The sequence below is a fragment of the Dendrobates tinctorius genome, unplaced genomic scaffold, assembly GCF_039654945.1.
Source record: "Dendrobates tinctorius isolate UK_male_01 unplaced genomic scaffold, ASM3965494v1 ptg000046l, whole genome shotgun sequence".
Taxonomy (NCBI): domain Eukaryota; kingdom Metazoa; phylum Chordata; class Amphibia; order Anura; family Dendrobatidae; genus Dendrobates; species Dendrobates tinctorius.
In genome coordinates this window covers 15,057,142-15,081,982 of record NW_027361714.1, presented here as the reverse complement: position 1 = coordinate 15,081,982, position 24,841 = coordinate 15,057,142, and the positions used below count along the sequence as shown (strand labels likewise).

The window sequence follows — 24,841 nt, the reverse complement described above, 5'->3', positions numbered from 1 at the left end:
AAAATTTTGGTTCCAAAATTGTGCTGATGTAAAAGTAAACATGTGGGAAATGTTATTTATTAAGTTTTTTGTGAGCCGTATCACTGTGATTTAAGGGCATAAAAATTCAAATTTGGAAAATTGTGATTTTCGCCAAATTTCCGCTTTTTTCACAAATAAACGCAAGTTATTTGAATGCAATTTTACCACTAACATGAAGTACAATATGTCATGAGAAAACAGTGTCAGAATCACCGGGATCCATGGAAGCGTTCCAGAGTTATGACCTCATAAAGAGAAAGTGGTCAGAATTGTAAAAATTGGCCCGGGAGTTAACGTGCAAACCACCCTTGGTAGTGAAGGGGTTAATCCCTGCTGGGACAGGTGTGTCCCTGACACGATAGGTTTCCTGAATAGCTAAGCGAATCGACCTGGCTAGCGTGGCTTTTGAAGCGACTAGACCCTTCCTATGCCCTTGTGGAAGTACGAACAGGGCATATGACTTGTGGAAGGGGCCCGTCCGCGAGATGCACCGTCTCAGAGCCCTAACCACATTCCAGGGTGTGGGGGGCCCTCTCAATGCAATGGACTGGTGCCGGACAAAAGGAAGGCAAAACAATTTCCTCATTGAGATGAAAGGAAGACAACCTTGTGCAGGAAAGACGGGGACGTCCTGAGAACTGCCTTGTCCTGATGAAAATTTAGGAACGGAGGACGGCAGGATAGGGTCGCCAATTCCGAATCTCAGCTGTTTGATGTAATTGCCACAAAAAAAAAAAACACACCTTCGAAGAGAGAATAGCTAGTGGTACATCCTGCAGTGGTTCGAAAGGAGCCTCCTGTAAGGCTCCGAGAGCCAAGTTAAGGTCCCATGATTCCAATGGCCCTTTATATAGGGCAGCACGGTGGCTCAGTGGTTAGCACTGCAGCCTTGCAGCGCTGGGAGTCCTGGGTTCGAATCCCACCAAGGACAACATCTGCAAGGAGTTTGTATGTTCTCTTTGTGTTTGCGTGGGTTTCCTCCCACATTCCAAAGATATACAGACAGGGAATTTAGAGATTGTGAGCCCCGTCGGGGACAGTGATGATGATGTGTGCAAACTGTAAAGCGCTGCGGAATATGTTAGCGCTATATAAAAATAAAGATCATTATTATTTATATAGGGAGGCGCCACATGGGAAACTCCCTGAATGAACGGCTACAACTGTAGGTTGGTGGCAATTTGCGTTGGAATAGAACCAACAAGGCTGAAAATCTGGCCTTTGAGTGAGCTAAGCGCGAGGCCTGACCTTAATCCGGATTGCAGGAATTCCAATATGGAAAACACCAGAGGGGATCAACCATAGTCCTTGCACCACGAGAAGGTGGTTTTCCAGGTGCGGTGATAAATGCGTATGGACACGAGCTTCCTAGCATAGTGGAGATCCCGTCGCTAGAAAAAAAAAAATTTAGCCTGTGCTAACAACCAGGATTCAACGGCCACGCAAACAAAGACAGGGCCACCGGAGTTCTGGTGGTAAATCGGGCCCTGTGAGTAGATCCATGCGATCTGGAAGTCACCAGAGAACGTTGGCGACTAGTTCTGCGTACCATGGCCGGTGCGACCAATATGGCACGACTAGGTTCACTGGTACTTCCCTTGCTCCCGAGGTTCATCAAGAAAATCAGAGCAAAGGAAGAGGGGAAAAATGCACGGGAGATGGAAGCGGTGCCACGGCAGAACTAGGGCGTCCGCTCCGATGGTGCATGGACCACGCGGTCGGGCAATGAATCGAGGAACCATGTTGATTAGTCTTGAGGCCATAAGATCCACATCCGGAGTCGCCCGGCAATGGCAAATCTGCTGAAAAAACTTCCGGATGAAGAGACCACTCTCCTGTGGCAAGGCCTTGGCAACAGAGAAAATCCACCGCCCAATTGTCTACACCCCTGGTGTGGATTACTGAGATGGGTGAATGGTTGGTCTCGGCCCAATGGAGGATGTGACTCACTTCGTGCATGGCCATCCTGCTCCGAGTACCCCCCTGACGGTTGATCTACGCCACAGCCGTGGCGTTGTCGGATTGGATCCTGATGAGGTGACCTGCGAGGAGAGATTGTGGAAACTCAGTAGGGTTAATCTGATCGCTCGAATATCCAAGATGTTGATCGGGAGACGTGACTCTCGAATTAACCAACGACCCTGTGCCGTGTGGTGATGAAAAAAAAAACGCACACCAGACCAGAAGACTGGCGTCGGTGGTCACCACCGACTATCGTACTGGGAGAAAGGACTTCCCTTGATTCAGGGAGGGTTTCAGTGTCCACCACTTGAGGGTTTGTCTGACTCGCAGGGACAGAAGGAACTGTGCAAATGGGACCGCTCCCATCGCTGCCACCATCCTTCCGAGAACTATCATGCTGAAACGTGAGTCTGAAACCGTTCGGGAAAGAGTCCGCGCTGCCTGTTGTAAGGCTCGGGCCTTTTCTGGAGGGAGAATGACCAACCCGCGGGAAGTGTCAAAGATCATTTCCAAAAAGGAAATCTGCTGGAACGGTGTTGGGGGAAGACTTTCCGAAGTGTAAGAAAGTGTATGCACTGTGATTTCCACGGATCCCTTGCAGGCTGGAAGGGACGAAACCTTGATCAGCAGGTCGTCCAGATACAGCAATACCACCAGTCCCCGAGCGTGAAGAATGGCCATTACTGTCGCCATAACCTTGGTAAAGACCCTGGGGGCGGTGGCAAGTCCAAAGAGCAAAGGCAACAAACTGGAAGTGTTCCTCTCGAATTGCAAAACACGGGAACTGCTTGTGAGACGGGCAAATCGGGATGTGAAGGTAAGCATCCTTGACACCGACGGATGCTAAGGACTCTCTTTTTTACATGGAGGAGACAACCGATCGGAGAAATTCCATTCGGAATCGCCGTACCTTGACAAACTGATTTAACAGCTTGATGTCCAGTATGGGCCGCATCATTCCTTCCTTCTTTAGATCCACAAAAAGGTTTGAATAAAAACCGCTGAACCATTCGTCTTGAGAGACCGGAAGGATGACTCTGTCCCTTTGCGGCGCATGAGCGGCCCGAAGGAAGGCTGTGACTGAATGACAGCAAACGGCCGCCTACTTTGTCGGAGTCTACCGGATACCACAAGTCATTGAGTAGAGGATCTATGGGATCGGCTCCACTAGATCCAGCTGCTCTTGGCCTTGGTTTCCAAGATCGGTTAGGTCTGTAAGAGACCTGGGAACCTCTGTCTCCACGCATGGACCGAACTGATCCAGAAGAGAAGGTTGTGGAGGACCAGCTGGAGCTGTTGCGAAAAGGTCGAAAAAAAGAGTCGGCTGTTGATTCTGAAAAAGACGGCCAGACAGCCCTTTGTTGGGGAAGAAACTTACTCTTTCCCCCTGAAGTGTCAGAAATGAGCTGGTCTAGTTTTTCTCCAAATAGGCAACCAGTTTGATAGGGAAGAGAAGTCATTGATCTCTTGGAGGTGGAATCTGCCCGCCAGTTGCGTAGCCATAGGGATCTTCTAATGGAGACTGCATTAGCGGCTGCCTGAGCAGCGCAATTAGCGGCATCTAAAGAGGCGTCCACTACAAAAGTCCCCTGCGTGAATTTTCTTGGCGACACTGGTTGTCTTCGGAGGAAGATTGCTACATTGGAAGGCAGTAACTAAGACTTCTGCCCAAGTGGCCATTTCCTTAGCTACTCAAGTCACAGCGAAAGATGGGAATAGTGCCGCTCCTGAAGCTCCAAAAACTGAACGCGCGAGGTAGCCAATTTGACGATCGGAGGGGTTTCTGACTGAAGAGCCCTCAAAAACGGATCAAAGCGTTTTAGAAGCAAAACACGATACAGGAGGATCCACCGAGGGGGACTGTAACCAATCCTTCATTAGATCTGGAGTAAAGGGGTATTTAGCCTCGATAGGCTTTTACCCTGTGAACCGTTTATGTGGTCGGTTCCTATTGCTCTGTCCTTAAACTCCGGATGGCTGGCAAATACCCTGCGTACGCGTCTTGACTCCTTAAAGGAGATAACGTGTTCCGGAGCGAGAATATTTTCCTCGTCCAACGTCAGAAACTTGTTGACTGACTCTGTAAGAGAACCAAGCGACTCATGGACATTTGGGGAATTCTGAGGGACTGACATGTCAGACGCGAATTCAGAGTCATGTTCCTCTGCGAACATTAGGAGAGGGAGAGCGAGAGACAGAACTCGCCGATGCTGACGCGCGAGCGTGATTAGGGGACACGTCATGGGTCCGCTTTCTAGAGACCTGAGGATCCCTTGAACGAGCACAGCCCCTGCTGGTAGACGGTTCCTGGCCGTCGCCAAAGCCCTCCTCGGGCGATAAAGACGCGTTCTGACTTAAAGAGGATTCCCGGAGGGAGTCTATAGCCTTGGTCAGTGACTCCACAGACCGTGACAAGGAGGCAGCCCACTTAGATGGACTAAACGCAAGGAGCACCTTGCAGCGGCGGCGGCTGGCGTTTTAGCACAAGCCAGGTCGCAATCCGTGCATAGCGGATTAGTCTGAGCACTGGGCAAGGCAGTGTTGCAGGTGGTACAAGCAGTAAAGAACGCAGTGTGCTTCTTAGTAGCCCCCATTTTGTCTCTTTAGATTGAGACATAGTGCCCCTGAAAGGGTTACAAGCAGAGCCTGGGCTGCAGCTGCAGGCAAGGTGCAGAGAAGGGGTTAAGGACATGGCCCCCGAGACTAGCAGGGCGCCTCTCGTACAGAGCGAGAAGCGCCAAAGACGTGGGTGGCGGCGCTATGTAAATTGCGGCCTAGTAGGCCAAAAAGCTGGGGACTAAATTTTTGGGACTAAATTTTTGGGCCTACCCGCGGTGAGCGGTGGGGGGAGCGGAGGGCCGCGCCGGAGCGCCGGTATAGCGCTGCTGAGACTAAGTCAGCGCTTCTCCCAGGGACCAGGACCCGACCCCATACCTCCAATCCGGTGCTCGCGCCGACTGCGCTGTCCAAGAGGCAGGGGGATGGAGAGGCCATGGGGGTGATTCATGGCATCCGAAAGCGCTTCCAAAGTCTTCTTCCTGTACGCTGTGTGCTCTGTGCGCTTGCCCTCATATCCGTGCAGTGAGACCAGGACCGTAAAGGAACCATCGCCCAGAAGAATCAGGTATGCCCCAGTCGTCGCGGGAAAGTGTACGGGGAGATATACTCCACGTGCTCGCCTGTTGTTGGTTCGGGAGAGAGCGTGCCGTTGAAAGGAACCGTCGCCCCCTTCACTCCGTTAATTAAAAAGTAAAAATTTACAGAAAATTCAAAAATGAAAATAAAAACGGTGGGGTCTGAAGCCAGACCCAAGTGCCTCCTACAGACACTAAGTATGAACTGGGGAATTCCCAGCCAGCGACAGGGTGTATACTGCAGGGGAGGAGTTACTTTTTTTCTACATTCACTTAGTGTCCTCCTACTGGCAAGCAGCATAACAACCAATGTCTGTGTCCCCCAATGAGGCGTAGGAGAAACTACTGTTTGGGAGCACGACAGGGCTCGGAAGGGAAGGAGCAACATTTGACTTTATGAATATAAAACTTCCTGGAATCATTAGCGGATGTCATGTCCCTGTTTGGAGAGCCCCTGATGTGCCTAAACAATAGAAATCCCCCACAAGAGACCCCATATGGAAGACTAGACCCATCAAGGAATGAATTTAGGTGTGTGGTGAGCACCTTGAAGCCTGAGGTGCTTTACAGAAGTTTATAACGTTGAGCTGTGAAAACAAAACAAAAAAAAAAAAAAAAAAAAAAAAAAAAAACATTCTCTCCACAAAAATTTATTTTCCCAAGGGTAACAGGAGAAATTGTACCATACAATTTGTTGGGGACTACTACTTTTGAGGCACAGTGCAAAGCCCAGAAAGGAAGAGGCACCATATTGGAGATCAGATTTTGCTAGACTGGTTTGAGGGTGCATTGTCACATTGGCAGAGCCCCTGAGGTGCCAGAACAAAAGAAACCCCCCGCCCCCATATGTGAGCTTGTTTTACAAACTACACTCCCCAATGAATTCATCTAGGGGTGCAGTGATCATATTGACACCATAAGTGCTTGACAGAATTTTATACCATTGAGTGGTGAAGAAAGAATAAGTTACATTTTTACCACTGAAATGTTGTTTTAGCCCCCAAGTTTTTAATTTTTCTAAGGGCTAATAGGAATTTTTTTTCCAACAAACTAAGGTCTATTTTTAATTCAAAGAAAGCCCAGATGAACGGCACCAAGGCTCTAATCCACCAGCAACAAGTCGAGGATCAATCACAGGCACAGTGTGTATTAAACACTGCTGGGAATAGCGGTGCTCAGCATCAGAAAAAAAACATGCTAAATTTGTGAAAGAAGGAAAAAGATGCGGCACTCACCCAGATGTGCAGTGTTTCTTTATTCAACCATTAAAGGTCACACAATAAAGGACGGGCAGATAACATGAGGCATGCGGGGAAAAAAGACGCACGACAGCTGTTTGCGTACACAGACGCTTCAACAGGTCCAGGTCCTGTAAGCAGACGCTGGGAGCTGGTATCCAAGGTAAACAGCAGGTAACTAAGCACCGCAGCTGCTGCAGAACCTTATATTGCACACCCCTACACGTGAAAATAAAGCCTGCACCTTAAGATGTGGTGAATGCAGTTTATTTATTCCAACTATCAATTGAAGGGGTGTACCTGACTGGTGCTTTATAAAAAAAAAAAAAAAAAATGGATTTTTGGTTCTTACCGTAAAATCTCTTTCTTGGAGCCTTCATTGGGGGACACAATACCATGGGTGTATGCTGCTGCTGCTAGGAGGCTGACACTATGCAAAACAAGAAAATTAGCTCCTCCCCGGCAGTATACACCCACCAACAGGCACTAGGCACCTCAGTTGGTGAGAAAGCAGTAGGAGAAGCAACGGAACACTCTAAACATATGTACCAACCCAACAAGGGACTCAAAGACCCAACACGGTACAAATTAGACAGGGAGGGTGCTGTGTCCCCCAATGAAGGCTCCAAGAAAGAGATTTTACGGTAAGAACCAAAAATCCATCTTTCTTTATCGCCTTATTGCGGGACACAGAATACCATGGGACGTTCCAAAGCAGTCCCAAGGGCGGGAACAGCAATAAGGAACGAAAGAACAGGAAAGGCTTAGGTCGGCCGGTGCGCCACCGCCGCCTGCAGAACCTTCCTACCAACAACTGCATCAGACGAGGCCTGGGTATGAACCCTGTAGAACCTCGCAAATGTGTGCAAGGACGACCAGGTCGCGGCCCTGCAAAGATGCAGAGCCGAAGCCTGGTGTCGAACGGCCCACGAAGCTGCCACAGCCCGGGTGGAGTGAGCTCTCACTCCCGGAGGGCGCCATTTTTCCTGAAGTCGGTATGCTTCCTGAATGGTAGAACGAATCCAGCGAACGATCGTGGATTTGGATGCCGGAAGCCCTTTCCTGTGACCAGCAATGAATCGGATTGACGAAGTGAAGCGGTCCTAGCGAGGTAGACACGCAAGGCTCTAACAACATCCAGCTTGTGGAGTGACTTCTCAAGAGGGTGAGAAGGAGCCGGACAAAACGATGGAAGAACGATATCCTCGTTGATGTGAAAGGAGGAAACCACTTTTGGCAGGAAGGAAGGAACGGGCCTGAGGACGACTTTATCCTGATGGAGCACCAGATAAGGAGAACGGCATGACAAGGCCGCTAACTCAGAAACTCTTCTGATGGATGTAATGGCAATCAAAAAGGTTACCTTCCATGACAGAAGTGACAAAGGAATGTCCTGGATGGGCTCAAACGGCGCCTTTTGGAGAGCGCCCAGAACGAGATTGAGATCCCACGGTTCTATTGGTGAATGATGAGGAGGAGCCACATGAGCGACTCCTTGGAGGAACGTCTTAACCTGCGGTAAGGAAGCGAGCTCTCTTTGAAAGAGGATAGACAAGGCAGAAACCTGGCCCTTCAGGGTACTGAGAGACAGACCCGAATCTAAGCCAGATTGGAGAAAACCCAGTATGGACGGAATGGAAAAAGCCATTGGAAAAACTTTTTTATCGTCGCACCAACGGAAAAAAGCCTTCCAACACCTGTGGTAAATGCGGGAAGAGGCTGGCTTCCTGGCTTTGATCATCGTCTGAATCACCTGGCTGGAAAAACCTGATTCTTTTAGGATTGCGGCTTCAACAGCCAAGCCGTTAAATTCAGAGACCGAGAATTCTCGTGGCAAAGTGGGCCTTGCGAGAGAAGATCCGGATGGTCTGGAAGTTTCCAGGGAACATCCGCGAGCATGTTCACCAGTTCTGCATACCAAGGCCGTCTCGGCCAGTCTGGAGCCACAAGAATTACTGGAACGCCTTCCGATTTTATCTTTTTGACCACTCTTGGGATCAAGGCAAGAGGTGGAAAAAGATAAGGGAGTTGGAACTGGGACCACGGAATTACTAGGGCGTCGCAAGCGACGGCTAGAGGGTCCCTGGACCTGGCTACGAAGCGCGGAACTTTGTGGTTCATCCGAGATGCCATGAGGTCGACGTCCGGAGAACCCCAGCGCTTGCATATCTGATCGAAGACTGAAGGATGGAGAGACCATTCGCCTGACGCTAGGCCTTGAGGACTCAAAGTCGGCAGCCCAGTTTTCCACCCCTGGAATGTGAACGGCGGAGATTGCTGGGACGTAACGTTCCGCCCAGCGCAGAATCCTGGCCACCTCTGACATGACTTGGTGGCTGCGCGTGCCGCCCTGATGGTTTATGTACGCCACAGCCGTGGCGTTGTCCGACTGAATGCGGATCGGCTTGCCGACGAGAAGGGGTTGCCAGCGAAAGGCCAGAAAGATCGCTCTGATCTCGAGCAGATTGATAGGAAGAAGAGCTTCCTGTGGGTTCCAGTGTCCTTGAGCCGTCCTCTGGTGAAAAACTGCTCCCCAACCCAGGAGGCTGGCATCGGTGGTGATGACTTGCCACCGAAGTGGGAGGAAGGACCTCCCTTGGAGGACTGATGAGGACATCGTCCACCAAGTGAGGGATTGCCTTACTTTGAGAGGGAGGAGAATGGGCCGGTCCAAGGACCTCGTCGTCTTGTCCCAGACTGAAAGGAGGGACAGCTGAAGAGGACGAAGGTGAAACTGTGCAAAGGGCACTGCTTCCAAGGAAGCCACCATCTTCCCTAGAACTTTCATGCAAAATCGAAGGGGAATGGGCGTTGGCCGTTTGAGGGCTCGAATCCCTTTGACCAGAGCCGCAAATTTTTCCCTCGGAAAAAACACCCGGGCCAGGTTCGTGTCGAACTCCATGCCTAAAAAGTTCAGACGCTGAGTGGGGCTGAGAACGGACTTTTCTTTGTTGACTAACCATCCGAGACGGTCGAGAGTATCCAGGGTTATCTGAAGACTTAGGAGACAGTCTTGACGGGTCGAGCCCTTGATTAAGAGATCGTCCAGATAAGGGATGATGAGAATCCCTCTGGATCGAAGGATGGCCATGACCGTCGCCATCACTTTTGTGAAAACACGGGGGGCCGAGGCTAGGCCGAAGGGAAGAGCCGTGAACTGGTAATGATTTTCCTGAATCGCAAACCTGAGATATTTCTGATGCTGCAAGCAAACAGGGATGTGAAGATAGGCATCCCGTATGTCCACAGAACAGAGAAATTCTCCGGGCTCCATTGAGGCTATCACCGATCGAAGAGACTCCATTTTGAAATGAAGAATCTTCACGTGGCGATTGAGCAATTTGAGGTCGAGGATTGGCCGCAGGGAGCCGTCTTTCTTCGGGACTACGAAGAGATTTGAGTAGAACCCTGAAAACCGTTCGTCTGAGGGAACGGGAACAATCACTCCGGCGGAAAGAAGGGAGGAGACGGCCTGAAAGAATCCTGGAATGTGGGACCGTTGTCTTGGAGGTCGAGACTGGAAAAAACACCTGTCTGGAGGGGACGAAAATTCGATCTTGTAACCGGATGCGATGATTTCCCTGACCCAAGCGTCGTCGACAACCGACAGCCAAGCGTCCATGAAAAAGGAAAGTCTGCCTCCCACCCTGGAAAAACTTCCAGGTGGGGGTGCCCCGTCACTTGGAGGCAAACCTACCGGAACGGGCACCTGAAGATCTGGAGTATTGTCCTCTAGATCTCCAGCGGGGAGCGGGCTTGTAAGAAGGTTTCTTCTGCTCTCGCTCCCTAGATGCGGAAGGACGCTCTTGCTGGACAGATCTCTCTGTGGACGAGAACGAACGAAAAGGCCTAAAGGGCCGAAAACCCTTTCTATTAAAAAGGCGTCTTGGTCGAGACTGGGGGAGAGAAGTACTTTTACCCCCAGTGGCATCGGAAATTATTTGATCCAGCTTGGCCCCAAAGAGCCTAGAACCATGGAAGGGCAGATTGGTGAGCGACTTTTTTGAGGTGGTATCCGCGTTCCATGACTTTAACCAAAGAACTCGGCGTACAGCCACTATATTGCTGTTAGCCCTTGCTACGCAACCGGCCGCATCCAAGGAGGCGGCTAAAAGGTATTTACCCGCATGATTAATTTGATCTGCTAGATCTGCCAGCTCGTCCTGGGGAGCCGCCGCTAAGATGCCCCTGCGAAGAATTTTAGCCCAAGCTGAAATGACTTTAGCCACCCAGGAGGAGGCGAAAATAGGGCAGAGGGAGGCGCCGGAGGCCTCAAAGATAGACTTCGCCAAAGATTCTGTCTGTCTGTTGGATCCTTAAGCGATGCACCGTCTGGAAGGGACAGAACCGTCTTAGAGGCTATGCAAGAAACGGGAGGGTCCACTTCAGGGGCTTTGGTCCATTTAGAAAACAAATCAGCCTCAAATGGGTACAGAACATCTAAATACCTGCGGCCCGAAAAGCGTTGCTCAGGGTGCTCGCAATGTTTGGCTAGAGTAGTATCAAACTCGTTGTGGTTTGGAAAAGTTTTGGGTGGGGGCCTTGATCGTTTAAATGGAACAGAACATTCCTGAGGAAGGGGCCTGTCCTGCTTAATCTCCAGGGTTTGGAAGATAGCTGAAAGAAGACTATCGACCATATTTCGTGTTTTAGACATGTCATCTGCTTCTGAACTAGATCCTGATTGAGGATCATCATCTGACCTAAGGTCGTCCACTGAAGGAGACGGACATCTGGGTGAAGCAGATGGGCCTAGCGAGCTGGAAGACGAGCCCGATAGGAGACGCTTCCTGGACATCCTACTCGGCCTGTCCCTCTGAAGGTCGCGGTCAGGAGCGGACGACTCACCTTGAGAGGTGGTCGGAGCAGCGGTGGCTGTAGATAGCTGAGGTAAACGTTCTAGGACCTGGACCAGGGACTGCGAGACTTTGGTCAGATCGGAGACCGATTGAGACATAGCTACGGCTCATTCTGGGAGAGGAGAAGTGCCCTCATCACGGGAATCTGTGTGCTCCTGAGAGGCCGACATAGCTGAAGGACTGCAGGATGGGCAGAAAGGCGATGGCTGACCCGAAGCCCACTTCTTTTTACAGCGCGCACAGGCGTAATGAGTAGCGGTGGGCCTGAAACAGAGTTCCCCTGCAGGGTTGGGGCATAAGGAAAACTGCGCTGAATGGCCGCGGGAATTGGGGAAGAACTGCGGAGGAGGGCTAATATTTCTGCATAGACAGAGCCTACCTAGTTCCGGCGAGCAGCAGGAACGCTGAAGTGTCCCCCAGGCAGCGCAGAAAGGCAGGACCGAAAAAACAGGAAATGCCTGATGAGGTGAGCGGTGGGCGGAGCTTAGCGGCTGAGCCGCAATTGGAGCTGACAGACCAGAAGAGAAAAAGGAGCCCTGTGATGGGCTAAAAAAGGCGTGAGGACAGCGCGCTCAGAAAGAGGAGGAGGCGCACTGAGAGCGGGAGCTGAAAGCGAAAGTGGAAGTCCCGCAGCCCCGTGATGGAATCGCTCAGGAAGGAGAAGTGTGCGCGCAGAATAGAGAATACTGCCCAGCTGTGAAAACGGGGAGAGAAACCCTGTATTCAGCCCCTTAAGCTAAGTGGAGAGGCGCGCGGCTAGAGAGCGGCGCCCGTCAGGCAGGGAGAGGGGTGGGAGATTCAAACAGCCTGATGTGTTCGGCTGTTCAGTTTTCCACCGATGTGCCACTTGGTAATGCTGCGGGCTGGAGGGATCGTACAGGCACTTACCTGACGTCCCTGAAGAGGATGACCACAGGGGACTCTCACAAGGGTAGTGGTAAGCCGCTGGCCGCTGTCCTCTGTACCCGGACCCTGCAGAAGACGGCATTAACCTCTTGATGGCGAGGAAAAACTTGCAATCGCCGTCTTCCTCTCAGCCCTGTCCCGAGAGAGGGGTGAGGAGGGGGATTTGGCAAGGACCAGCCACCTGTCCACATCCCATAGCACCAGAAGGTGATATGGAAAAGGTCCTGCCAGCGTACTGAGAGGTGCGATGTGGGATCAGCCACACTGCTCGCTCAGCCGCCTGATATGGGAAAGCAGGGTGAACTTCCACCCTGTTTCCCGACTTGAATCTGCAAAACAAAAGACAAAAAATTAAAAAGTTCCACAAGAACACCTAAAGGAAAGAAAGGTTAATTGCGGATCTGGGAAGATCCCGGTCCGCCTCCTACAGACACTAAGCACAAACTGAGGTGCCTAGTGCCTGTCGGTGGGTGTATACTGCCGGGGAGGAGCTAATTTTCTTGTTTTGCATAGTGTCAGCCTCCTAGCAGCAGCAGCATACACCCATGGTATTCTGTGTCCCCCAATAAGGCGATAAAGAAAGTGTTAGTCTGTGTGCTACCCGGCTTTCATTCTTTTTGGTACAGATAAGATATGGATAGACAGATATGGATAAATGGATGGATAGATAGAGCAGATTTCTAATCTGCTTTTGCTATTGAAAACATTATCTATGAGCTCAAAAACCTTTCAGGTGATGCTTTTTTTTTAAAAAGTTGATCTGCTTTTGCAGCTGAAAAAACGTATCCTCAAAAAACGCAGCAAAAACGCTGTGTGTGAATGTAGCCTTAGATCAGGAATAGATCCCAAATTCCTATGAAAAATATTCACCACATTCTACATTGAACTACTGTACCCAATTTATTATATATTTTAGGAGTCGGACCATTTTATACCGACTCCACCAAAATGACTCCACAGCCCTGACTATAGTGACCAGCACGTTATGCCCAGCTTATGCTTCTGGAGACACAACCCGTAAGTTAGGTGGGCTCTCATCACTTCAGAAATGTCAAGTATGGTTCCTATATGTGGTATAGGCCCACTGTGGGGCTCAGAAGGGAGGGGGGGCATTTGGATTTGGAAGTGCTAACCTGCTGAATTTCTTTTGGGGGGCAAGGAGCCATTTTACTTTTCCAGAGCCATTGTACTACCAGTAACTTGGAAGCCTCCTATATTTTCGTTAACAGATGACAGGTTTGTTTTCTTTGTGGATTGAGTTGAAGCTTTTATTGGGAACATTTTACGTAACGTTTGGGATCACATTTATCCGACACTCTACGCTGAACACTTACTTTGGGGTTTCCATCTATATCTCCGAGTGACACGATTCAGATGAAACCCCCGTTGGATCCACTCACTAATGAGGAAGCAGATTTACTCTGGACTCCGTCTGGCCTCTGTTCAGCATTGTCCTTTTCACAAGCGCACAAAACTGTGGCCGACGGCACTTTTATAAAATCCTAAGACGACGGACACAAACGGATCAAAGGCCAGACGCATCCACAGTGCCTCCATCTGCCTACATGGAACCTTCCGCCAGAGGTCCCGTCTGCATCACATATTTCAGAAATTTACACGGAAACCCCTGTACAAGCGCTCAGCAGAGGATGAACGTGCGCTGGACCTTACTACGATCTTTGAGACTAGTATTGTGAGGAAAGAGGGAGAGACTAGCGCAATATAGGGTCTTATCCCACAAATAAAGTAAGCGGTTTGACAAAAGATTGCTCACCTGGTAGTAGGTATTCAAAGCATGTATAGATAAGGGCTGCTGCAGATCCACAAGTCGGTCACCGACTATCTGAAACAGAGCTCTGCAAAGGAATACGTGGATTTCGTCCGCGCTGCCCAAATGATGAAATTCCAGAAGGTTAATAAACCTAGGTGGTATTTCCTGAAGAGGTTGCAAAAAAACCTTGAAACGCGTAGAATAAACCACAGTCAAACTTTATTAAAGGGAATCTGTCACCCCTTTTTTGAGATATTCAATTGTGTGTCACATAAGGATTCTCTTAGTACTTCTGCTTCCCCCTGACCCTGCACCTTCCATGAAATGTGTAGAGCAAGACAGGGGGGGAGCAGTTGAATAAGCCCCGCCCATTGGACCGGACCGTGGCAGTTTACATACATCTGAACCGATATAAAAAAGGTTTTTATGCATGAAAGGTGTGGGGTCAGGGGGAAGCAAAAGTACTAAGAGAATCCTTATGTGACACAAATGAATATCATTATATGATCTCTCTAAAAAGGGGTGACAGATTCCCTTTAACCTTCTGGAATTTCATCATTTGGGCAGCGCGGACGAAATCCAGGTATTCCTTTGCAGAGTTCTACGATCTTTGAGAGGCAGAATGAAAAAAAAAAATAAAAAATTCAACAGCAGGTGAAGAATTTGTTTTATTTTGTGCACCATTCCTTGTGCGGTACAAGTATTAGGCAACTTTATTCTTCGGGTCGGTGCGATATCAGATTTATATAGTGGGTTTTTAGGTTTGGCTGCTGTCACACAATAAAGATGCTTTTTATTGCAAAAACTAGTTGAATCAACATATTTTGAGCTATAATTCTTCCATATTTCGGCCAACAATCATGTGAGGGCTTGTTTTTTTGCGCAGTGAGTTGACTTTTTTATTGGTACTCTTTTCAGACACATGACATTTTTTGACTGCTTTCTATTTTGTTTTCTGGGAGGTAGAATGAACATAAAAAAAATAAAAAAAAAATTCCGGATTTGATTTTTTTTTTTTTTATATTTTTGGGTGTGAGGGGGTAGGGTTATGGTGTTCCCTGTGTGGTAAAATTTATAAGGCAGTTTTATATGATTACAGCAATTCCCCATTTATATATTTATGTTTTGGCACTCTTACACAATAAAAACTATTTTAGAGAAAAATATTGTTTTTGCATCGCTTTATTCTGAAAGCTATAATATTTTTATTTTTCTGCTGATGGAGCTGTATGGTGGCTTGTTTTTTTGCAGAAAAAGAGGACATTCTCTGTGGTACCATGTGTAGTGCAGCGGTAGCACACTTATGCGGTGAGGAGGCAGTGACCCACAAAGTTCCAACACAGTCTCTTTAATGTGTTACTTCACAACATTAAATGTCTATTTCACAGAGGTGCATAGCATGCGTGTTTAGTTCACACAAGTGCGTAGCCTCAATGTCCAGTTCACAAACACAGCACTACATAGTACACGGCAGCTTTCCGTTTGACAGTCACTAAACACACTGGACCTCCCTTTGTCCAGTTACCGTGGGTGACTTCAGCTCCGTGTCAATGTCTCTTACTCACAGCTTGCCACAAGACACGGTCCTCCTTCAGTTTACACAGTGCAAAATATACTTTAGATCGCCATCACTAAACACACCAGTCTTCCTCTGACCAGTTACCGTGGGCAACTACACCACCATGTTACTCTCTCTTTACTCCCAGCCATACACAGTCCTTGATATCCTCTGGATTACAGCCAGGTACCATAATCCACCTGTTTGCAGCAGCTAAACACGCTAGTCCTCCTTCAGGCACAGGACCATCCACCTCCGAGACCAGTTACCGTGGACAGCAACACATCTGTGTACGCTGCGGGTGCCAGACTATTCAACTGCCCTGGCTGTTGGCTCCGTTGGCCTGTGTTGCCTCATACAGGTATAGCTCTGCAAAGTCGTTTCCTCTGCACAACAGCACATACCAGACTGACACCGATATTACACCTGACACACCCATACCCTTTTCTGCAGGGCTTTTAACAAAAAAAAAAAAAAAAAAAAAAAAACCTGTAATGGGAAACCCAGGCCTCGAATGAAACGGACTGCACGACTACTGCAGTCTGTTTCACAACACAACATCCGAGAGCAGGTTTTCCCTACATCTGCCTTGGAAACTAGCAGGTCCAAGGCTAGCACTTTTACTATTTTTAGTCTGCATTGCAGTCACAGCTATGCCCGTGACTGCCATGCACTCCTATCCTATGGCCTTCATACGCCTCCGTGCACATTCTGGGGAGAACACAGTGACTCCTACCTGTGACATCGGTCACTGCTTCACCTTTGCAATCATAGCTGCGACTGCAATGCCCCCTCATGGCCTCAATACGCCTCCGTGCGTATCCTGGGGAGAACACACAGCGACTCCTACATGTGACAAGGTTAACTGCCTCACATATGTTTATTTATATTCATCTTTTTGATTGTGTTTTGTTCCACTTTTTGTTTGGCAGCTTTTTTTTTTTTTTTTTTTTTTTTTTTTTTTTTTTTTAAGGTGTTCACTAAAGAGGTTAACTAGTGGGACAGTTTCATATGTTAGGCCATTCCGGACGCAGCGATACCAAATATGTGTACTTTTTACCCATTACTATTTATGGGTACATTTTTTTTTTTATTTTTTTTTTACAAAACTTTTTTTTTTTTTAACTTTAACATTTTACTTTGTCCCACTATGGGAGTTTCATTTTTTTTGCAGGCCAATTACTTGTATAACATAGGGATGCAGCAGCATTCCTATGCTATGTTAAGTGCAGTACTGCACTGACAAAGGTGCTGATCATGCTCTGTGCATGATCAAGCAACTTTGCAAGCTTCAGTAACCCGGATGTAGTCATGACTAGAGTTGAGCGACTTTGGTCGGATCGGGTTTCATGAAACAAAATTTGTTTCAGATGAAACTGGTCCGACTAGGGCAAAAAAAAGTCGGAGTTTCGTCCGAAACCCGACCCCAATGCAAGTCAATGGGGAATAAAAGTCGGCATTGAGTGGATGAATGTCATCCGCTCAATGCCGACTTTTATTTCCCTTTGACTTGCATTGGGGGTCGGGTTTCGGACAAAACTCCGACTTTTTTTTGCCCTAGTCGGACCAGTTTCATCTGAAACTAATTTTGTTTCATGAAACCCGATCCGACCAAAGTCGCATAACTCTAGTCATGACAACATAGGTTCACCAAGGCAAGGTTGGGACCCTGTGATGACGTCACGGGGTCTCCGATCCAAGGATAGAGGGGCTGTCTTCCCTCTGCCTGCTCCAAGAATGCTGTGATCAAGTTCAATTGCAGCATTTAGGGGGTTAAAGCGCCGGGAGCGATGCGGGACAGCTCCAGGCACTGAATGCCAGGTGTCAGAATAAGCTGACACCCAGGGGCAATCGCGTGTTAACAGCCCGCAGGAACGTATCCATAAGTCCCAAGTCAATAAGACAGTAAGACCCAGTTGGGAAAGAGGTTAAAGGATTATCACAATTGTGCAATAAATGCCACTATCTCACTGAAATTAAAGATTTATTAAAATGTATTTTGGTAAAGATTTGTATTTTCCATTACTGAATTATCTTTTTATTTTAACTTTGTGTTGTTACTCTGTTATTCCTCTTCGGCTACATTCCAATGATGAGTTTTTGATATTGCAGATTTTCTGCACCTATTAGGCAAATTAGATTTCTAGCTTTTTCATTGTGTTTTTATGGGTTGTCATATCGCATTTCTAGTGTGTTTCCGTACTAGAAACACACTAAACGCACCTGCGGATTTCCCCACATACAACGCAATTTTAAGGGGGAATTCTGCACCAACTCCGTGTACTTGTGAGAGAAATCAACATGTTGCAGATTTCAAACGCTCACTGCAGGTCAGTGTCCGTTGCATAAAAAAAAAAAAAAAAAGTGTGTGTCTTATCCATATGCTGAACTGTAAGACGTTGCATTTCTTAGATGAGGGGGTATCCCCGGCGATGCTGCCCGAGATGCGCGGCTCCGCTCTGGGTGTCCGGTGCTGCGGGGGGGGGGCTCTGCCGACATATTCCCGGTGGACTCCGGCCGCTGGGGGCAGCGCAGGCGGAGATCTCATCTCTCAAGATCTTGGTCCCGAGATCACCATCTGCCGCGCCCCTGGCGGCGGCCATATTCCCGAAGTCCACCAAACAGGGAAGAGTGGAGGTGACGGGGCTCTGGCCTGTCGCAAAATGTCAGAAGATGCCCGGGGCAGGCGACGGACACTGGAGACACCCGCAGCATCAGCCAGCAACCGCCGGGCACCCGGAGACACCCGAACACCCCACCATCCCAGCCTGCGGCCTAGACTAACGGTACCGGTAAGTCATGTACACTTTGTATGACGCACCCCTATTTCCCTCCCAATTTGGGGGGAAAAAAAAGTGCGTCTTACAAAGCTAAAAATACGGTATACCTTGGTTGATGAAATCCATCTTGTGGTTGTTGTTTAATGTATATTTGCAATTCTCAGTTAATGAGATTCTCATGCTTTGGGGCGGTTCTGTGATGCTCTGGTTACATATTCATCTGTATGGCTAATGACAGGTCACTAATCCCTTAGTGATCTGCCCCCTACTTTACATACTGGATATGCATTTAAAAAAAACAAAAAAAAACGCATGATCGTATCTATAATATGTATTAAGTTATTTTATTTAGTGCTATACATATATTCTGAAAAAGAAAAAAATAAAAAAACGGTCTCAAAATGGCACCGGTGGTGCTTACGCAGTAGCATCTATCGGCGATCCTTTTGCTAGAGGAAAAAAAAAAAAAAACGTCTCCAGTGAGAATGCACCTGCGCAGTAGCATCTATAGATCGCCACGCCACTTTGAGACAATTTTTTTTTCTCCAGAATAAATGTATCACTAAGTAAAATAATTTAATGCACATTATAGTTGCCATCAAAGTTGCAGTGCAGGCGCCTCTGCCAAATGTGATATTATATTTTTTATTCAATGCATATTATATTCAATATGTAAGATAGGGGGCATAAGAAAAAATTTGTATTGCTGCATTTATTCAAAGGCCAGACTATCAAAAATTAATTAACTGCCATAAAAGAGGTAAAAAAAAGTTAACACCAGAATTGGGATTTTTCAATTACACCTCTTTAAAAATGTAATAAAAACTACCAAAATATATGTATACCAACTTGCAAATCACTAAAGCCATCAGATCACGCAAAAAAAAAAAAAGAAAAAAAAACACAATAGACCAACTTTTTTTTTTTTACACAACTTTTTCTCTACTAAAACAGGTGTGTGGACATAAAAATATAAAGGTGAGAGTTGTGAAAACAAGGGGTTAAATCAGACATTGACTGACTTAATACCTATGCCCTCAATCTTTATTTTGGCTCTAAAATAATTACCAGGACTCCAGATGTAAATTAAACTGTTACACATTCTGCATTTCTGATGAAACCTGTTATATCACATGACAGAAACTAAGAAACTTCTGAGGAGTCACTTACCAGTGTTTAAACTTTCTACTCGCAACGGCAAGCCAGACTGTGCAACAGCTACAAGCTTCAGCGCAATGTAGAACTGGCTTCTTCCAAAGTAGCCTAGCCTCGTTGCTCCACATAGCTCCATGATCTGAAAAATATTGGTGAAAAGAGGCGAGTAACTATAAGCTAGATACAAAATAAGGTAGGACATAATCAAACCTAAAGGAGGACAGCAGATGGAGCCCCATTCCCAGGGCGCCATCAGCTGCACCGGTAACACATCCAATATCCTGTGTTGGCTCCCATGTCTCCTACTGAATGTAAAGATAGGGATCAGAGTTCAAAATGTCCTCATGGTCCTTAAAACATTTAATCTACGGTGACAAGAGGTGTCGGGTTGCCACATTTAACCAGGATCTCCATTATTCTACAAGGCATTTATTAGGAGGGGGGAAAAGCCCAAATTTTAGCTTCCTATTTACAACAGGCCTGTAAAGTTTTGACTTCTCGTCATGACTCACACCAACTCAATTGAACCAGTTATGAAAGATATCCTCTAATAACCAAGCTGCCTGGCAGGTTCTCTTAGCGTGGCTTGTGAGATCACACCCAAAAATTAAAAGCTGAAATAATTCTTCCTCTATGAGTAGGAGTAGTCAGGATGAGGCATTTATGGCCATCCAGCACCTAAGCATGCAGCTAACACCTAAGTGCATAGTATGTAACAATATCTTGTGGAACACACACAGGATCAAAGGAAAAACATTGGGCCGATTCATCAAAGCTTATAAGAGAGTATTCTAGCGTGAAATGCTACGTTGTGTTGTATCATTTTGTCACAACTTTTGGAGGTACGCTAAAATTTTGTGACTTTTGGTGTTCTCACCCAGCTCTGACAAAGTAGGCACAGCTGGGGCAGGACAGGGGCTGCTTGTCAAATTCACGATGGCCTGTGGCGTACGCTACGCCTCCAATCTTTCTCCAGCAGGGAATGGAGTAGGATTTGTGTCCAGGCACACAAAGGTGTATGCCACTCAACTAAGGCTTCCAATTCATGAAGAGGCATACCTCCTTAAGATCAGCGCGAACGCCAGTCTTGATGAACTGGATCCATTGTGAGTAATTAATATTCCAGTCTGAGACGTTTTGAGCAGTCAAATCCCTTTCCAAACATCTCCTGGGCAGGGGAAGATGCACCAGAGTACGATACACCAGAGTACACAGACACTACAGCACGGGATCACAGTTGATTGGTTAAAAACAGGCAGGGAAATGTTTTCTCTTACGGAAACAATGTTTTACCTCATAGAAAATATCAGCTGTCTGTATACTCTCTTTTCCTTCCTCCCCTGCCCAGGAGCTGTGGTATGATTAGACCATGTCCCAGCACTGTCAGACACAGCCATCACACAATACACAGCAGAGGCACATTTATAAGATTATCTCAGCACAGGAACATTTTATTTAAACATCCAATTGTGGAATGTATTATTTTTCCAAGATATACTGATTAAAATAAACTGTTTGTTGGGAAACCCCTTTAAAGGGAATCTGTCACCCTTTTTTTTCGACTATGAGCTGCCGCCACTGACATCAGGGGCTAATCTACAGCATTCTGTAATGCTGTAGATAAGCCCTCAATGTAACCTGAAAGAAAAAAAGTTAGATTATACTCACCGAGGGGCAGTCCAGTCTTGGTCCGATGGGTGTTGCGGTCCGGCGCCTCCCATCTTCTAACGGTGACGTCCTCTTTCCTTCCTGTCGTGGCTCTGGCGCAGGCGCACTGCTCTGCCCTGTTGAGGGCAGAGTAGAATACTGCAGTGCGCAAGCGCCGGACCTCTCCCGGCACCAGCATACTGCAGGACTCTGCTTTGCCCTCAACAGGGAAGAGCAGTGCGCCTGCGCCGGAGCCACGACAGGAAGGAAAGAAGAGGACGGCATCATATGAAGATGAGAGGCACCGGACGGCGACACCCATTGGACCGAACGCCGGGGTGAGAAAAATCTAACTCTTTCTTATCTTTCAGGTTACATCGGGGGCTTATCTACAGCATTACAGAATACTGTAAATAAGCCCCTGATGTCGGTGCCGGCAGCTCATATTCGAAAAAGGGGGTGACAGATTCCCTTTAATCTCAAGAAGCAAATTTAGATCTGCTTTAACCCCTTCCTGACATCAGACGTACTATCCCGTCCATGGGAGCCGGGCCCCTATGCCCATGGACGGGATAGTACGTCTAGCGCGATCAGCGGCGCCCACGTGGTGAGCGCCGCTGATCGCGGCCGGGTATCAGCTGATTATCACAGCTGACACCCGGCACTATGTGTCAGGGGCGGTCACGGACCGCCCCCGACACGTTAACCCCTTGCACACCACGATCAAACATGATCGCGGTGTACCGGGAGTTAAAGGGAAGCATCGGCAGGGAGGGGGCTCCCTCCCTGCTTCCCTGAGCCCCCCACGGCAGCGCAATGTGCAGCGCTGCTGCGGGTGACTCCTTTCCTCCAGGCCCCCGGATCCAAGATGGCGACGGGGGCCTTCGGGGGCCTGGAGGAAGCAGGCTTCCTCAGTGCCTGCAAAGCGCAGGCATGAGGAAGCCTTGTGCACTGCCTGTGACAGATTGCTGATCTGTCACAGTGATCTGTGATGTGACAGATCAGCGATCTGTCACAGGACAGTGATGTCCCACCTGGGACTATGTAATAAAGTAAAAAAAAAATTTAAAAAAAATGTAAAAATAATTAAAAAAAAAATCGCCAAATAAATTAGTAAAAAAAAAAAAAAAATATTCCCCAATAAATTCATTTTTTGAAAATAAAAAAACCCCAAAACAATAAAAGTACACATATTAGGTATCGCCGCGTCTGTAACGACCCGCCCTATAAAACTGTCCCATTAGTTAACCCCTTTAGCGAAACCCCTTAAAAAATAAAAATAAAAAACGAAGCAAAAAATAATGATTTATCATACCGCCAAACAAAAAGTGTAATAACGCGCGATCAAAAAGACGCATATAAATATCCATGGTACCGCTGAAAACATCATCTTGTCCCGCAAAAAACGAGCCGCCACACAGCATCATCAGCGAAAAAATAAAAAAGTTATAGCTCGCAGAATAAAGCGATGCAAAAATAATTATTTTTTATATAAAATAGTTTTCATTGCATAAAACCGACAAAACATAAAAAAACGACCTAAATGAGGTATCGCTGTAACCGTACTGACCCGAAGAATAAAACCGCTTTATCAATTTTACCGCAAGCGGAACGGTGTAAACGCACTCCCCCAAAAGAAATTCATGAAACGCTGGTTTTTGTTCATTCTGCGTCCCAAAAATCGGAATAAAAAGCGATCAAAAAATGTCACGTGCCCGAAAATGGTACCAATAAAAACGTCAACTCGTCCCGCAAAAAATAAGACATCACATGACTCGGAGGGTCAAAATACGGAAAAATTATAGCTCTCAATATGTGGTGATGCAAAAACTATTTTTACAATAAAAAGCGTCTTTGCGTGCGACAGCTGCCAAAAATAAAAACCGCCATAAATAGTAAATCAAACCCCCCGTTATCACCCCCTTAGTTAGGGAAAAATAATAAAATTAAAAAAAGTATTTATTTCCATTTTTCCATTAGGGCTAGGGCTAGGGCTTGGGGTGTGTTGGGGTTCGGGTTGGAGTTAGAATTGGGGCTTTCCACTGTTTGGGCACATCAGGGGCTCTCCAAATGCAACATTGCGTCTGATCTCAATTCCAGCCAATTCTGAATTGAAAAAGTCATATGGTGCTCCTTCCCTTCCAAGCTCTGCCATGCGCCCAAACAGTGTTTTACCCCCACATGTAGGGTATTAGCCTACTCAGGACAAATTGCAAAACAATTTTTGGTGTCCAATTTCTCCTGTTACCCTTAGGAAAATAAAAAATTGGGGTGCAAAAATATCATTTTTGTGGAAAAAAATGATTTTTTTATTTTCACGTCCGAGCGTTATAAACTTCTGTGAAGCACTTGGGGGTTCAAAGTGCTCACCACACATCTAGATAAGTTCCGTGAGGGGGTCTAGTGTCCAAAATGGGGTCACCTGTTGGGAGTTTCAATAGTTTAGGTACATCAGGGGCTCTCCAAACACACGACACCCGCAGACCATTCCATCAAAGTCTGCATTCCAAAATGGCACTGCTTCCCTTTCGAGCCCCGACGTGTGTCCATACAGTAGTTTTCTCCCACATATGGGGTGTCAGCGTACTCAGGACAAATTGGACAACAACTTTTGGGGTCCAATTTGTCCTGTTACCCTTGGGAAAATGAAAAAATTGGGGACTAATTGATCATGTTTGTGGAAAAAAATACGATTTTTTTATTTTCATGCCCTGGCATTATAAACTTCTGTGAAGCCCTTGGGGGTTCAAAGTGCTCACCACACATCTAGATAAGTTCCTTAGGGGGTCTAGTTTCCAAAATGGTGTCATTTGTGGGGGGTTTCCACTGTTTAGGTACATTAGGGGCTCTCCAAAGGCAACATGACACCCGCAGACCATTCCATCAAAGTCTGCATTCCAAAACGTCACTACTTCCCTTCCGAGCCCCGACGTGTGTCCATACAGTAGTTTTCTCCCACATATGGGGTATCAGCATACTCAGGACAAATTGGACAACAACTTTTGGGGTCCAATTTCTCCTGGTACCCTTGGGAAAATAAAAAAAATGGTGACTAAAAGATCATGTTTGTGGAAAAAATACGAATTTTTTATTTTCACGCCCGGGCGTTATAAACTTCTGTGAAGCACTGGGGGGGTTCAAAGTGCTCACCACACATCTAGATAAGTTCCTTAGGGGGTCTAGTTTCCAAAATGGTGTCATTTGTGGGGGGGTTTCCACTGTTTTGGTACATCAGGAGTTTTCCAAACGCGACATGGTGTCCGATCTCAATTCCAGCCAAAAACGTCAAATGGCGCTGCTTCCCTTCCGAGCTCTGCCATGCACCCAAATAGTGGTTTACCCCCACATGTGGGGTATCAGCGTACTCAGGACAAATTGCACAATAACTTTTACGGTCCTGTTACCCTTGGAAAAATAAGAATTGAGGGTGAAAAGATCACTTTTGTGGAAAAAATATGATTTTTTAATTGTATGGCTTTATGTTATAAACTTCTGTGAAGCCCATGGGGGTTCAAAGTTCTCACCACACATCTAGATAAGTTCCTTGGGGGGTCTAGTTTCCAAAATGGGGTCACTTGTAGGGGGTTTCCACTGTTTAGGTACATCAGGGACTCTCCAAACGTGACATGGCGTCCAATCTGAATTCCAGCCAATTTTGCATTGAAAAAGTCAAACGGCGCTCCTTCCATTCTGAGCTCTGCCATGCACCGAAACAGTGGTTCCCCCCCACATATCAGGTATCTGCGTACTCAGGACAAATTGCACAATAACTTTTGCAGTCCAATTTCTCCTGTTACCCTTGGTAAAATA

General features: G+C 47.1%; 1 protein-coding gene across 8 annotated transcripts in view; it reads right to left on the bottom strand.

Annotated features, from left to right (window-relative positions):
- REPS1 (RALBP1 associated Eps domain containing 1) overlaps positions 1-24,841 on the bottom strand; it is a 176,321-nt gene that overhangs the window by 136,335 nt on the left and 15,145 nt on the right. For all 8 annotated transcript variants that reach the window (XM_073575708.1, XM_073575711.1, XM_073575713.1 and 5 more), the window contains one exon: positions 19,400-19,523. In XM_073575708.1, the coding sequence (XP_073431809.1) occupies positions 19,400-19,523 (124 nt within the window). The remainder of the gene's footprint in view (positions 1-19,399; positions 19,524-24,841) is intronic.